Below are 16,936 nucleotides of genomic sequence, written 5' to 3'. Positions count from 1 at the left end.
TTCGATTTGATCCATCCAAAATTGCTATATGGCGATTGACGGTTGACCATGACTAATGTGATGTCCGCTCCTCTTTCTTTCTCTCTCTCGCTCCCTCTCCCTCTGCCTCTATGCTTGCATCCCAAATTGCACCCTGTTCCCTATGTACTGCACTACTTCTGACCAGGGCCCATAGGGGACGCAGCCTATATCTTTGCCTGAGCCTCCGCTGAGCCCTGGGCTCCAATTAATCCCATGGTGCCTCAGGGTGGTTGGTATGGTGACCGGGTGTAGCAGACAGGGTTGGTATGGTGACCAGCGAGCAGACAGGGTCTAGCTCCAGAGAGAGCTGTGAATCCCAGGTGAAAGGTGGGATAGACTTTCTGATTCGCTCCAGCACACAGAATTACAGCCCTCCTCACCACCACACCGCCCCGCCACCACCCTGCATCCACTCTCTTTTCTATGTTTCTCTCTCTCTCATTCTCCCCCTCCCTCCCTCCCTCCCTCCCTCCCTCCCTCCCTCCCTCCCTCCCTCCCTCCCTCCCTCCCTCTCTCTCTCTTCCCTAGGTTTGTGTGACAGAGGGGATTATGTGATAAGCTTGTAAGGCCCCAGCTTTCACTCTGTTGTTCTCTTTCACTTTAAACTATAGTTTTCTGATGACCTGCTCCTCCTCCTCACTTTTTTATAGTCTACACTTTCTTTCTTTCTTTCTTTTTTGACTATTTTTGCAAGACGGTCTGGAGGGCAGTGTAAAGGAATCATAAGAGGCTCGATAGCTGGCCTCAGGTGCGCCAGGCTCAGTCATAGGGAATCGATGGGTATGGTCAGTTTTGTAGGACTGAGGTAGCACTGAGATGACAGGGCTGGATGAGGGAGAGAGAGGCATACCCAGGTGATCTACAGTATAGGCCAGTCTGGCATGAGGTGTGACGGGCAGGGCAGCCTGTCCTTAGCTCCCAGAGTCCCAGACCAGCCGGACTCCAGAGTCCCAGACCAGTCAGAGTCACCCCATACACCGGCACACAGAGGACCTGTTCTGCTTTTAGATTTCATCTCCACCTATATTCTTCATACAGGGAGAGAGGATTTCACAAAGAGTAACTTTTAGCACGCCATGGCTGTTGATTGCTTAAGGAGCTAGTCCTATGGAACAAAGTTCTAGTTTTACTGAAGACAGTATGAAACTGTTGAATCTGAACAGAAGGACCGATCTAGTCTGTCTAAGCCAGTGGATTATGTAGTGGAATAATGTGATCTTGTCAGCCAGGCAGTGAGCAGCTATCCTATCTGTTGAGCTGGGCTGGGATGATGATTGTCAGTGAAATGGAAGTTAACTGCTCTGTTTCCTCACATTCCTTCCTTCATCAATCTGCCCTGTTTCCTGCTACAGTTATTGCCTTAACCATGAGAGGAGAGTGGTTTGATCCGCAGGTTGATAGGCTGCTTGCCTTTTCCTTTTCCCTTTTCCCTATCCCTCATTTCTCGTTCTTTCTCTCAGTCTCTCATCATTCTTTAAGCATGATTATGCAAAGATGGAAAGATGGGCAGAAAGATGAAACATGCTAGATAATAGACTCTGTTTTGGCCCTGATACTCAGGTGAGAGTATCATTAACTTAGAAGTGACTTCTAAGTTAAGATGACATAAGATGGCGCCGACGGAAGGCACCTCGCCTCGAGCCGGGTCGTACACGTGTCGTATGTGGCAGGGGCACCTAACGATCACGGATTACAAAAAGAAAGCCAGCCACGTCGCGAACACCTTTTTCTCACGCTTCGAGCACGACGACGACACTGAGCTGCCGAGGAGAGCCCCTGAGGACAACGAGGTCTATGTACTTACGGTCTCCATGGAGGACGTATGGAAGTCATTCAAACGTGTTAAGCCTCGCAAGGCGCCGGCCCAGACGGCATCCCTAGCCGCGCCCTCAGAGCATGTGCAGACCAGCTGGCTGTTGTGTTTTCAGACATTTTTAATCTCTCTCCAGGCCACTATCCCCAACTGCTTCAAGATGTTCACTATCATCCCCGTGCCCAAGAAAGGGAAAGTAACTGAACTGAATGACTACTGACCCGTAGCACTCACTTCCGTCATCATGAAGTGCTTCGAGAGGCTAGTCAAAGACTACATCACCTCCGACACACTCGACCCTCTCCAATTCGCCTACCGCCCTGACAGATCCACTGACGACGCAATCGCCATTGCACTGCACGCTGCCCTCACCCATCTGGACAAAAGGAATGCATATGTGAGGACGCTGTTCGTCAACTGCAGCTCGGCCTTCAATACCATAGTGCCCTCTAAGCTCACCACAAAGCTCACGGCCCTGGGTCTGATCTCCTCCCTATACAACTGGGCCCTGGACCTTAGACGGGCCGCCCCCAGGTGGTGAAGGTAGGCAACATTACCTCACTTGACACTGATTCTCAACACGGGGGCCCCACAAGGGTGCGTCCTCAGTCCCCTCCTGTACTCCCTGTATACCCACGACTGCGTGACCTCACACAGTTCCAACTCCATCATCAAGCTCGCTGACGACACGCCAGTAGTAGGCCTGAATACCAACAACAACGAGACGGCCTACAGGGAGGAGGTAGGCACTCTGATGGCGTGGTGCTAGGTAAACAACCTCTCCGTCAACGTCAGCAAAACAAAGGAGCTGATTGTGGACTTTGGGAGGAACTAGACTGGGCACGCCCGCATCCTCATCAACGGGGCTGCCGTGGAGACGGTAAAAAATGTCAAGTTCCTCGGCGTGTACATCAACGAGAAGCTGAAATGGTTAAACCACACGGACACTGTGGTGAAGAAGGCACGACAGCGACTCTTCAACCTCAGGATGCTGAAGAAATTTGGCCTGTCCCAGAGGGCCCTCACAGTGTTCTACAGAGGCACCATTGAGAGCATACTGTCGGGCTGCATCACAGCTTGGTACGGCAACTCCACCGCCATGGACCGCAAGGCGTTACAGAGGGTGGTACGCTCAGCTGAACGCACCATTGGGTGCTCACTGCCTGCCCTCCAGGACAACTACAACACCAGGTGTCGCAGGCAAACCAAGAAGATAATCAAGGACCCCAGCCACTCGAGCCATGGCCTGTTCTCCCCGCTTCGATTTTGGAATGAGATGTTCGACGAGCAGGTGTCCACATACTTTTGGTCATGTAGTGTATCTCTACTATATAAAATGACATTATGATATTCTCTGCAGCCCATGCCTTATTGAAGGGGACAAACGCATCCTCTCTACACCATGCATAATAAGGCTGTGCTGTGTTTCTGCGGGACTTAAGTCTACAGAAGAACTCTCACACAGTGTGAGTTGAGCCAGTCAGTTGGCGTCACACTGACCTCGTTCTCCTTCTCACTCACTCAGTTCCACTGGATCCATGTACCACTGTTAGAGAAGAGTAGCAGCTGGATATAGGAAAGTATAAATCAGAAACATAATGCTGTGCATATGCCCATGCACACATGTACAGAAGAGGGAAACGTGAGAAGACTACATGAATAGACGTTGAAAGCGTAAGGCGAAATGTATAAGTAATGCATGCGAACACAACACACACATGCTGCACACGCATTGCCAGAAACATGAACTGACATATTGTACTGCCATAAGCTTGACAACTCATTCATTCATATATTCATACTGCATATTAGCCTCTGCACATTGTGCAGGCCAATCTATATGCTGTATGTAAACAATGCACAGCTCATGGTACTCCAGTCCAGAAATAATTCCTGTTGGACATGGATGTTTGTAAATGATGTGGGAACCCTGTCCTCTAGTGTAGGGACTGGAGGCTCAGAGAGAGCTCTTAGTTTGGCCAGTGTGCCATACGTACGTACGTACGCTAGCAGCCTGCCTTCCTGAATGGGCTGAAACGTGCATGAAACGAGCTTAGCCACTATCAGCCCTGCATCACCCCCAGTCATCAGCCCTCTCTCTCACTCTGCAGGGCTGCTGGGAGGGAGATAAGGGAATGGACACCCTGCTCCATCCACCCCCCCCCCCCCCCTTCTTATCCACTCTTGTAGGCCTTATAGGGACAGAGGCACAGACGTGTAGCTACACAGAGCGTCATTTATATTATTTTTAAATTGTCTGTGATTTTTCCATTGAGATAAGTGTTCTGGGACCATCTGTTTTGTGGCTGGAAGGCAGAGGCCTGAGTTGTGTGGCAGTTCACTGGCAGGCAGCAGAGATAGAAGGAGAAAGAGAGAGTGGAGGAGACAGAGAGAGAGAGAGAGAGAGAGAGAGAGAGAGAGAGAGAGAGAGAGAGAGAGAGAGAGAGAGAGAGGGAGAGAGAGAGGGAGGGAGAGCGAGAGAGAGGAGAGAGAGAGAGCGAGGGGGGAAGGGAGAGAGGGGGAGAGGGTAGGGAGGGAGCGAGAGAGAGAGAAAAAGCTAGAAAGGGCGAGAAAAGGGATGAGAGAGAGAGAGAGAGAGAGAGAGAGAGTGAGAGGGAGTAACAAACTCTTCTATACCTGGCTCCCAAATCAATACTCACAGGTCCAACAATCACCCTCTGTGATAGGCTGGTAGACCAGACTAGGTACACATTGTGTTATTATAAATGCCAACATAATCAGGACATGATACAGTGTTTGACAAACGTTCACTCATAAAACTTCTCTACCAGTTTGACCTGTACTGCTATGACCTTTCTACCTGATTCATTACCATGGGAATGTAATTACACATTCACATCATTATAATGCATAGATAGAGAACAGAATGGTAATGAAAGCTAGACTGGGAGCTCCATACGAGCGCTGCGCCAGGCGGTGTAGTGGTGTCATGTCATGCTTGTGTAGGCAATGGGATGATGACCTAACTCACTCTTCCTGGTTCCTCATTGACAGTCTGAGGGGTACGTACCCTGGGCCCGACCGGGATTCAGAGAGTCACTGCTCCGCCGTGCGTCGGCGTGGGAACGTGAGCGGGGGAGAGAGTGCTGGTGGCGGAGGGAGAGATTGGGGTGCGATGAATCTCAATCCGAATGCTGTGCGTCGCAGATTTACATTTAAAGTAGTTTTAGCGCACGCCCCACTTCCTGATGTGTGCTCCACTCTGCCAGGGGCTGAAGGGGCAGGCTTATCACAGAGTCATCAATTGCACGTGATGCACCTTGGCTACGCTACGCTACGTTACCACTGTACGAGGCAGCCTAACACCTCTCTATTTAGACAGACAGGGGAGAGATGAGGTGGCGTCTAATAGAGAACACCTCTTGAATTGTAATTATATTACATGTAGAAGTGGCTCTGTGCAGTTTTGACAGCTCCGTGTGCATCACCGGGACGCGAAATGTGTGTGTGTGGATCAAGATCCCTGCTGCCTAAATTTGTTTTGTGTTTCAAATAAAGAAATAGCGCGCCTTGTGTGCACTGCCGGTAATACCGTATAATAACATAAGGTATGGTACAGGAACGGTATGAAAGTATGAAAATCTGGATATCGCCCAATCATAGTGTGTGTGTGTGTGTGTGTGTGTGTGTGTGTGTGTGTGTGTGTGTGTGTGTGTGTGTGTGTGTGTGAACACGTGTGGTGGATGCTTGACACACGGTGTAATGAGCAGCATAGGTGTGTATTGATGTCTCGTCTCAGCAGCTATCACTACTATTATCATCCCTGGAGGGAGCAGGGTGTTACTAGGTGGTTGCTAGGTGGTTGCAGCTACAGGGTTGTGGGGGTAACACGTGTTGGCGTGTACATGTATATCCTCACTAGGTCTTAGCATGTTTTTAGATGGACTGTAAATGTGCGGGTCAGTAGTAGACCTGTGTTTCCACAGTTTGTGTGTGTGTGTGTGTGTGTGTGTGTGAGTGTGTGTGTGTGTGTGTGTGTGTGTGTGTGTGTGTGTGTGTGTGTGTGTGTGTGTGTGTGTGTGTGTGTGTGTGTGTGTGTGTGTACTGTATATGTCTCCAGTAGTAGGCCTGTGTGTCCACATTAGTATACTGGACGTGTGTGTTGTTTGGTGACATGGTGGTGGTGTTGTAGGACTGTGACAGCTGAGGTCTCTGGTGGGTAATTAATAACAGCAGGGGTTGCCTCCCTCCTCTGCCTCCACTGTGCCTCCCTCCTCTGCCTCCACTGTGCCTCCCTCCTCTGCCTCCACTGTGCCTCCCTCCTCTGCCTCCACTGTGCCTCCCTCCTCTGCCTCCACTGTGCCTCCCTCCTCTGCCTCCACTGTGCCTCCCTCCTCTGCCTCCACTGTGCCTCCCTCCTCTGCCTCCACTGTGCCTCCCTCCTGTGCCTCCACGGCCCCAACCAGCTCACCCCCCTGATCTTCAAAGACGCCTCATCTCTACCTTTCCTCTCGAGGCCTGATGGTTTGTAGAGAGAGAAAAACCCAGAGTGTGGTATTAATCAAAGGGCTGGGTGTCCTGGGGAATAGGGCCAATGTTAGGAGGGTGTCCAGGTGAATAGGGCCAGTGTTAGGAGGGTGTCCTGGGGAATAGGGCCATTGTTAGGAGGGTGTCCTGGGGAATAGGGCCAGTGTTAGGAGGGTGTCCTGGGGAATAGGGCCAGTGTTAGGAGGGTGTCCTGGGGAATAGGGCCAGTGTTAGGAGGGTGTCCTGGGGAATAGGGCCAGTGTTAGGAGGGTGTCCAGGAGAATAGGGCCAGTGTTAGGAGGGTGTCCTGGAGAATAGGGCCATTGTTAGGAGGGTGTCCTGGGGAATAGGGCCAGTGTTAGGAGGGTGTCCTGGGGAATAGGGCCAGTGTTAGGAGGGTGTCCTGGGGAATAGGGCCATTGTTAGGAGGGTGTCCTGGGGAATAGGGCCAGTGTTTGGAGGGTGTCCTGGGGAATAGGGCCAGTGTTAGGAGGGTGTCCTGGGGAATAGGGCCAGTGTTAGGAGGGTGTCCTGGGGAATAGGGCCAGTGTTAGGAGGGTGTTAGGAGAGCTCTCCTATTACAGCAAGAACACTGTTTACACCAAGACAAAATGTTTCATTCTCCACTACGCTATTGACACAAACGCATCAAGCGTGGGCGAGTTCTAACTGTAGCTTCTTCTTCTTCTGAAGCTGGTTTGTTGTGATTCTCCAGCAGTGTTGAGGAGAATTCAACAGAGTTGATCATGTGGATCAGCCCCAAACACAACTAGTTCCCTCTACTGGGCAGATAGGAGAAGTCTGAGTCTTTCTCTCTGTCTGTCTGGCTGAGGGGACTTGGTTCCTGTGGACCTATGGCTGTGGAACTGAGCTCCTGAGCCTCTCTGAGCTACTGTCAGTCAATCACTCAGGGCCAGGCTCCTCTCCTCTCCTCCAGGTTCATTGTGGATGCTCAGCAGCAGACACAGTCCCTCCCTGCCTCTCTCATATCTCTCCCTCTCCCTCGCCCACTTTTTCTTAATGAACAAACCTGATTGAGCGAATGCCATTACCTCTGTAAATGAATGATTCCTCAAGGACTGGGCAGGCTGTACGCCATCCACAGGGTAAAGCTTATTATCGGCCCATACACCTCACACCACTGAGAGGTGTGTGTGTGCATGCATGTGTGTGTCTGTGCGCGTGTGTGTCTTGGACGGTGCTGTATATCCATAATAATCAGGCACGTTTAAGCTTCTGTCACAATGCTTTGATAACAGAGCAGTTAGCATTTCCCCTCCATGTATAAATATGTGTAATTCTGATAAGATTAATTGAAATGCCTAAGTTTACAGAGAGGTAGGAGATGAGCAGAGAGAGAGGGAGAGGGAGGAAGGAAGGACGAGGGATGGAGAACCTATTTCTTTGCAAAATGTGCCTTTTCAGGACTGTGCTTCAGACATAGCTACTTCAGATAGTAGAGGAATCTAAGGCTCTGTCCAGCATGTCTATCCTCTGGGTACAGAGTACAGACCAGACTGCCTTGAATTGAAAACAGCATCTTCCTAACACTGCCTCACTAAAAAAAGCTGAGTGGATAACTTTTCACAGCGCTGATAAAAAAGGTGCGTGGCCTCTGACACAAAAGCCTCACCCCAATTTCCAATGCTCTTGAGGAGATCAGACATTTGATTGTCTACCTTATCTCTTCCCATCCCATCTTTTAGTCTAATGTGGAGGCTACATTCTAAGATGCACGGTTCCTGTATTTTTGAAGGACAAACAGAGAATGTATCTCCATAGAAACAAACAGCATGCCCATACAGAAGCCGTTTGACCAGTGTGTCTGGGCATTAATTAAAAAGAGATCATATTGTTTGATTGCCTCGACAGAGTGCTGATGTCTGCAATAGTCTTCTAGACAGCCAGGGGACCTTCAGATGACATTTGTCACAAGAGGCTTAAATCATCATATACTGTTCATTATCCTATAGCACAATACTTAGCGATTCTTTGTTCAAAGAATTGTACTCCAGTCATCAACTATGCTGATGTCCATATGGACACGGGGGATAGAGAACATGCCATAAGCCAGAGAAACATCGATTTATCTTAGTTTCCTCCAGAGAGTAGTTTTATCAGAGGACTAAACCCCATCAAAATCCCACATTTGTAAATGGACGGTAGAAGACATGAAGGAATGGAGCTCCCAGTTTGCAGATAGTAATAGTGAAAGGGGGATGAACGATGGAATGACGGAATGAGAGAGGAGAGTTAGGAAGAGGGAAAGTGAGGGATCTGGAGACTGATGAAGCGAGAGAGAGAGAGAGAGAGAGGGAGAGGGAGGAGAGGAAGGTAATTCCCTGGCGCCCATCTCTAGCTCCAACCGACTGGTGGTGAGAGGAGGAGGAGGAGGAGAAGGAGAGAGAGAAAAATAGAAAGAAAGCGAGGGATTGAGGATGGCAGGGTTTGAGTGACGTCTCTCATTAGAAGGTGCTGTCAGGGGCCACAGAGTGGGACTAGTGGGACCCCTCCTTCATTTCCCCCCTCCCTCTCTCTCTCCCCTCCCTCCCTCTCCATTGGCCCCTGAGATACGTCCTGGGAAGGGAGATGATTGATGAGCAATAGCAAGATAAACAGGAACCAGGTCCCGTGAGCAACCATGGAAAATGATGCATGCACCGTTATAAATAAAACCATGACAAAAGTGTAACTACAAAACAACAACACCAAACCAATGCAAAACAGTAAAAAAAAAAAAAAAAAGTAGCATCGGAAAGTAGCAAGGTCTTTTTTTTATTTGTAGAGAGTTTTGAGCGTTTGTTTGTGTTTGTTTATTTGAAAAGAGGCGAGAGAAGTGACTGTGCGATTGCACTCTTAACTGTAGCTTTTGTGCAGTGAGTATGGGGCTAACAAGCCTGAACAGCTGCTAGGATGGGGTGAGGGTGGCTAAGCACCCAACAGAGGCAGACCCAGCACTGAGACAACAACCTGCACTCATTTGGGATTGCTCCAGAACATGGCAGCTGTGTGTGTGTGTGTGTGTGTGTGTGTGTGTGTGTGTGTGTGTGTGTGTGTGTGTGTGTGTGTGTGTGTGTGTGTGTGTGTGTGTGTGTGTGTGTGTGTGTGTGTGTGTGTGAGAGAGAGAGAGAGTGTGTGTGCATTCTTGTGTGTGTATTCGTGTGTATGTGTGTGTGTGTGTGTACAGAATGTTTATGAATTCTAGATAAAGAGCCCTGACAAGTGGTTGGTCAGCCAAGCACATGATAGCCGTGTTAAACTTCTCACTAATTGTTGAGTAACTCAATAATGTTTCATGAATGATAGCCTGCTTCTTGCTGTTAATGTTTTAACACTGTACTCCAAACACCCCCTGTCTGACAAATGGAGCTGGAAAGGCATATTATCATCAAATAGTTACATGATATCATTATATTGTATCATTATGAAGGAAGAGGCTGTGGTCTGATGAAGGGAGGATGAGTTATGAATGGAATGTGAGGGAAGATCTCTTCTTCCCCCAAGGGACTTTACACACACCATCACAACTAATGTGATATAAGAAAGTTGCCTCAGCCTTTATACACACGCACGTGTACACGTACGCACACACACACACACACACAGGCATTCACGCACTCACACACACACGCATGCATGCACATATGCACACACGCACACACCGGTTCTACGTGTAATTTACTCTGTGGTAGAAGTGTCACTTTCATTGGGAGAAATGTATGCTGAAGGTTTCCTATGTTCATTGTCAAACTGTGAATTGGAATGCAGAAAAACATCATAAAGAAGTCTTGTCATCTAAAGTCACTGGTGCATTTCTGCCTCGCAGTAGACTTGTGTCGAGACTTTGTACATCTCTAAAATGAGTCCCACAGCAGTGGCTTTGAATTAATAAACTCTCTCTCTCTCTCTCTCTCTCTCTCTCTCTCTCTCTCTCTCTCTCTCTCTCTCTCTCTCTCTCTCTCTCTCTCTCTCTCTCTCTCTCTCTCTCTCTCTCTCTCTCTCTCTCTTCTCTCTCTCTCTCTCTCTCTCTTCTCTCTCTCTCTCTCTCTCTCGCTCTCTCTTTCTCTCTCTGTGTGTCTGTCTGTCTGTCTGTGATCCAGGCCACAGAATGGCTCGATGATCTTGTACAACAGGAAGAAGGTGAAGTACAGAAAGGATGGCTACTGCTGGAAGAAGAGGAAAGATGGGAAGACCACGCGGGAGGATCACATGAAACTCAAAGTTCAGGGAGTGGAGGTAAGGAACAGGGATGGAGGGATGGAGTTGTCCTCCCCTGGCTGTAAGGGAGAGACAGCCAAGGTACATGCTGAAATTGGGTCCTAGCCCTGCTATCTCCCAGGAGCCACGTGGAGCAGGGAAACATGCAGCACAACAATAGCTGTTCCCTGGGAAGGCAGCAGAGTGGAACCGATTGTTTGTACCTTATTAAGGCGCAGAATGTTGCCTTTGCTCTATAGAGCCTACATTCATCTTCTCTCCTCCCTCACTAGCTAGTACACACCATGCTGATCCCAACCCCGCATCCTGCCCCTCTACTCAGTCCCCTCTATGCCCCCTTGCCCCCTAACCAGCAGGCACCACACAGGCCCAGTCCCAACCGGGTTCACCCCGGCCCAGCCTGGGTTAGTGGTGCAGTGCTGGCACCATGGTTGATTTATCAGCAGTGACACACATGAAAAGGAGCGTCTCCCAGGCCTCTAGTGCCAGACTCACTTCCTTTTTTTTTTTTTATAGTGCAGCATTTTTTATTTTCTGGTTTTGTTTCACTTGCAGGCTTAGTCCTAGGCATTGGTGCCAGAGGCACAGGGGTGTGGATGGGTAGGGGGTAAAGGATGGGTGTGTCCATCTACACACAAGCACACACTCACACCCACACACACCTCAGGGTGTGAAGGGTGCCGTGGGTGACAGAGACAAACCCCAGACTGTCCACATAGGGTTCCTGCTCTGTGTTTGTTCTGTTCTACAAGACTGTCAATCAGGGGAAATAGCTAAATGTTGTCTGTGTCTGGACGTGCCTCTCTCTGATAACTTGTTCTGGACATGCATTTGGGTCTTACATGTTTCTTCCATAATGCCTGGGATAGAGAACACATACAGTAGTTAAGACCATGGATTACAGGCAATATCCATGCTGGGCTAAAGAGCTACCGCTTACAAGAAACGGGACACGAACATGGACGCATACAAGAAAGTCTGCTACGACCTCCGTCGAGACATCAAACATGCAAAAGGACAATATAGGCGGAAGGTGGAATCCTATGACACCGGCTCTGATGTTCGTCGTAGGTAGCAGGGCTTGCAGATGATAACAAAGGGAAACCCAGCCATGAGATGCCCAGTGATACAGAACTCCCAAACAAGCTAAATGCCTTTTATGCTCGCTTCGAGGAATACAACACTGAGTCTTGCGTGAAAGCCCCTGTTGTTCCGGATGACTGTGTAATCTCGCTCTCCATGGCCAATGTAAAATTTGTAAACATGTTAACACTCGCAAAGCCGCCGGGCTAGACGGAATACCAGGGCACGTTCTCAAAGCATGAGCAGACCAGCTGGCAAGTGTCGTCATGGACATTTTCAATCTCTCCTTGTCCCAGTCTGTAATCTCAAAATGTTTCAAGCTGACCACAGTTGTCCCTGTTCCCAAGAACACCCAGGTAACCTGTCTAAATGTAGCATCTGTAATTATGAAGTGTCCTTCCAGCCACCCTGGACCCACTCCAATTCGCATACCGCCCCAACAGATCCACAGATGACGCAACCTCAATTGCACTTCACACTGCCTTCTCCCACCTGGACAAGAGGGGGAATTACTATGTGAGAATGCTGTTCATAAACTACAGCTCAGCGTTCAACACCGTAGTCCTCTCCAAGCTGGGGATTCTAGGACTGAACCAATGTCATATATAAACCCTGGATAGGTGATGCTATGTCTTGACCAATAAGAACCTTTGAAGCCACCAGGCTGCCATTATCATACTGCTCCTTTCGGGGCTTTGAGTAATGGAAATGAATCAGGGGAAAACGAATGGCACACATACATTGTGTATGTGTGATATTCACCCTCTGAATGGCACACATACACAATCCATGTTTCAATTGTCTCAAGGCTTAAATCTCCTTCTTTAACATGTCTCCTCCCCTTCATCTACACTGATTGAAGTGGATGTAATAGGTGACATCAATAAGGGATCATAGCTTTCACCTGGATTCACCTGGTGTGTGTCATGAAACAGTGTGTGTATACACACACTATATACACACTGACACACACACACTAGACACTCTCACACAAAACCCACACACATTCACATAAACTACATACGCACACACACATAACACACCCATGTATACCGACAACACAAACACACATACACATGCATACCCACACAAAACCCACACACATTCACATAAACTACATACGCACACACACATAACACACCCATGTATACCGACGACAACACAAACACACACACACTCGCATACCGACAACACAAACACTCTGTTCTTTATTTTACTCTTATTATTATTTATCCTGATGCCACTTTACCCTGCCTTCTTGTACATATCTACCTCAAATACCTCGTACCTCTGCACATTGATCTGGTACTGGTACTCCCTGTATATACCTCCATTCTTGTGTATTTTATTTTATTCCTCTTGTGTTACAATTTTTTTAAATATATATTTTTTACTCTGCATCATTGGGAAGGGCTCATAAGCAAGCCTTTCACGGTTAAGTATACAACCGTTGTATTCGGCGCATGTGACAAATATTTAAACTCCAGATGGAGGTCGCATTATGCAGATAAAGCAGCTGTGATTCCCAAACACACTTCTCTTTCTGGAGTACCACTGTTCACACTGCTGCCATGTGACTGTTCACACTGCTGCCATGTGTCTGTTCACACTGCTGCCATGTGACTGTTCACACTGCTGCCATGTGACTGTTCACACTGCTGCCATGTGACTGTTCACACTGCTGCCATGTGACTGTTCACACTGCTGCCATGTGTCTGTTCACACTGCTGCCATGTGACTGTTCACACTGCTGCCATGTGACTGTTCACACTGCTGCCATGTGACTGTTCACACTGCTGCCATGTGACTGTTCACACTGCTGCCATGTGACTGTTCACACTGCTGCCATGTGTCTGTTCACACTGCTGCCATGTGACTGTTCACACTGCTGCCATGTGCCTGTTCACACTGCTGCCATGTGACTGTTCACACTGCTGCCATGTGACTGTTCACACTGCTGCCATGTGACTGTTCACACTGCTGCCATGTGACTGTTCACACTGCTGCCATGTGACTGTTCACACTGCTGCCATGTGTCTGTTCACACTGCTGCCATGTGTCTGTTCACACTGCTGCCATGTGACTGTTCACACTGCTGCCATGTGACTGTTCACACTGCTGCCATGTGACTGTTCACACTACTGCTATGTGTAAGAGATGGTAGAGAAGATACAGCAGAGGACACTACTCCTCTGACACCTCTCCCTGGGATTTCCTATGGAAAACTGCTTCAGGCTAAATGCTATGGGCATAGGAGGTATCTCCAGGAGTGAAGGTGGATTCAGGGCCTGTAGAACCACAGGGAACACTGCTGTCACACCATTTCAACATGTACAGAGTACACCATGTGTATCTCCCAGGCATATTTAACCTGAGTCATGGTGTGTGTGTGTGTGTCAGTGTGTGTGTGTGTGTGTGTGTGTCAGTGTGTGTGTGTGTGTGTCTGTGTGTCTGTGTGTCTGTGTGTCAGTGTGTGTGTGTGTGTGTGTGTGTGTGTGTGTTAGAGCTGGGTGATATGGACAAACATCCATATCGCGATAAATTGCCTGAATTGATGCGATAAGGATAAATAGAACCATATGTTTATAACGTTTATGTGTACCTGTCACGTTGTATAAGGATTTGAAGACAGGCGCAGGAATATGTAATAGGGGTTTTATTTTCTCCACCCAACACAAGGTACGTCATGAACAACGACTGGGACGAAGCCCAAAACAAACACGTATATATATATATATATACACTGCTCAAAAAAATAAAGGGAACACTAAAATAACACATCCTAGATCTGAATGAATGAAATAATCTTATTAAATACTTTTTTATTTACATAGCTGAATGTGCTGACAACAAAATCACACAAAAATTATCAATGGAAATCAAATGTATCAACCCATGGAGGTCTGGATTTGGAGTCACCCTCAAAATTAAAGTGGAAAACCACACTACAGGCTGATCCAACTTTGATGTAATGTCCTTAAAACAAGTCAAAATGAGGCTCAGTAGTGTGTGTGGCCTCCACGTGCCTGTATGACCTCCCTACAACGCCTGGGCATGCTCCTGATGAGGTGGCGGATAGTCTCCTGAGGGATCTCCTCCCAGACCTGGACTAAAGCATCCGCCAACTGCTGGACAGTCTGTGGTGTAACGTGGCATTGGTGGATGGAGCGAGACATGATGTCCCAGATGTGCTCAATTGGATTCAGGTCTGGGGAACGGGCGGGCCAGTCCATAGCATCAATGCCTTCCTCTTGCAGGAACTGCTGACACACTCCAGCCACATGAGGTCTAGCATTGTCTTGCATTAGGAGGAACCCAGGGCCAACCGCACCAGCATATGGTCTCACAAGGGGTCTGAGGATCTCATCTCGGTACCTAATGGCAGTCAGGCTACCTCTGGCGAGCACATGGAGGGCTGTGTGGCCCCCCAAAGAAATGCCACCCCACACCATGACTGACCCACCGCCAAACCGGTCATGCTGGAGGATGTTGCAGGCAGCAGAACGTTCTCCATGGCGTCTCCAGACTCTGTCACATCTGTCACATGTGCTCAGTGTAGAGCACAGGGCGCCAGTGGCGAATTTGCCAATCTTGGTGTTCTCTGGCAAATGCCAAACGTCCTGCACGGTGTTGAGCTGTAAGCACAACCCCCACCTGTGGACGTCGGGCCCTCATACCACCCTCATGGAGTCTATTTCTGACCGTTTGAGCAGACACATGCACATTTGTGGCCTGCTGGAGGTCATTTTGCAGGGCTCTGGCAGTGCTCCTCCTGCTCCTCCTTGCACAAAGGCGGAGGAAGCAGTCCTGCTGCTGGGTTGTTGCCCTCCTACGGCCTCCTCCACGTCTCCTGATGTACTAGCCTGTCTCCTGGTAGCGCCTCCATGCTCTGGACACTACGCTGACAGACACAGCAAACCTTCTTGCCACAGCTCGCATTGATGTGCCATCCTGGATGAGCTGCACTACCTGAGCCACTTGTGTGGGTTGTAGACTCCGTCTCATGCTACCACTAGAGTGAAAGCACCGCCAGCATTTAAAAGTGACCAAAACATCAGCCAGGAAGCATAGGAACTGAGAAGTGGTCTGTGGTCACCACCTGCAAAACCAGTCCTTTATTGGGGGTGTCTTGCTAATTGCCTATAATTTCCACCTGTTGTCTATTCCATTTGCACAACAGCATGTGAAATTTATTGTCAATCAGTGTTGCTTCCTAAGTGGACAGTTTGATTTCACAGAAGTGTGATTGACTTGGAGTTACATTATGTTGTTTAAGTGTTCCCTTTATTTTTTTGAGCAGTGTATTACACAGGGATGTAACCCAAAGCGAGGCGTAAACCTCTAAACAATACACGGGACGAGACCCGTAATACCAAGAGCACAATACACAGTACTCACGAGACCAACGGACATGGGACAATAATCGACAAGGACAATGGGGAACAGAGGGCACATATATACACAGCCTAATCAGGGGGAATGGGAACCAGGTGTGCGTAATGAGTCAAGACAGTCCGGGGTTGGTGCTAATGATCCAGGTCAGTGACGCCTAGAAAGCCGGTGAACGTAGTCACATGGCAGCAGTGTGAACTGGTGAACGGAATGAGCAGCAGTACCGGGGGGATCCGTGACAGTACCACGTTTTTGTTTATTTATTGTCCTTTAAACTACTACTACTAGTTTGATGGCTGTAGCCATCAATTGTCCCATTAACAATCACCCATATTAGCAAACTGTGTGTGTGTTTGGGTGCGTGCGTGCTTTTGGCGTGCGTGTGTTTTAGTGCGGCCGCCCCCACAGGTGTGATCCCGTGCAGCCCCCTAACAGACATAGAGGATGTGTGATCCATCAGTTGCTCTACAGCCCAGCCCAGGACAGGACAGGATCTGTGACCCATCAGTCATCTTCAGCTCTGTTTACTGTAAACACAAATAAATGGCTTGACCTTAGCCTTCAGCACTGGGACACCACAGTACAGTATAGTATAGTATGGTACAGTACAGTCAGGGCAGGGGGACTCTCTCCAGGAGAGCCTGCCATGTAGGGATTGGCTGGTTAGATTAGTTATCACACACACTGAATGTATTTTTCCTGTAGTTCTCCAAAGATTAACTCCAATAAAATGAATTCTATATAGTAAGGCACAAATAACAGCTACCATTTAACCTTATTGGGATAACAGTAGTGTTCAGAGCGGCAGAGCCGAAGGACAGGGTAAAACCAGCCTAGACGAACACACACACACACACACACATACACACACACACACACACCCACACACACACACACACACACACACACACACACACACAC

The 16,936-nt window shown here is 48.6% G+C and overlaps 1 protein-coding gene across 1 annotated transcript in view; it reads left to right on the top strand.

Moving 5' to 3' along the window:
* The window catches only part of LOC121545650 (calmodulin-binding transcription activator 1-like), a 454,137-nt gene that overhangs the window by 234,431 nt on the left and 202,770 nt on the right, over positions 1 to 16,936 (top strand). Inside the window, exon 5 of the mRNA XM_041856375.2 lies at positions 10,423 to 10,558. Within this exon, the coding sequence (XP_041712309.2) occupies positions 10,423 to 10,558 (136 nt within the window). The remainder of the gene's footprint in view (positions 1 to 10,422; positions 10,559 to 16,936) is intronic.

Source organism: Coregonus clupeaformis, chromosome 30 (assembly GCF_020615455.1).
Source record: "Coregonus clupeaformis isolate EN_2021a chromosome 30, ASM2061545v1, whole genome shotgun sequence".
NCBI lineage: Eukaryota > Metazoa > Chordata > Actinopteri > Salmoniformes > Salmonidae > Coregonus > Coregonus clupeaformis.
This window is presented reverse-complemented; position numbering and strand designations above follow the sequence as displayed.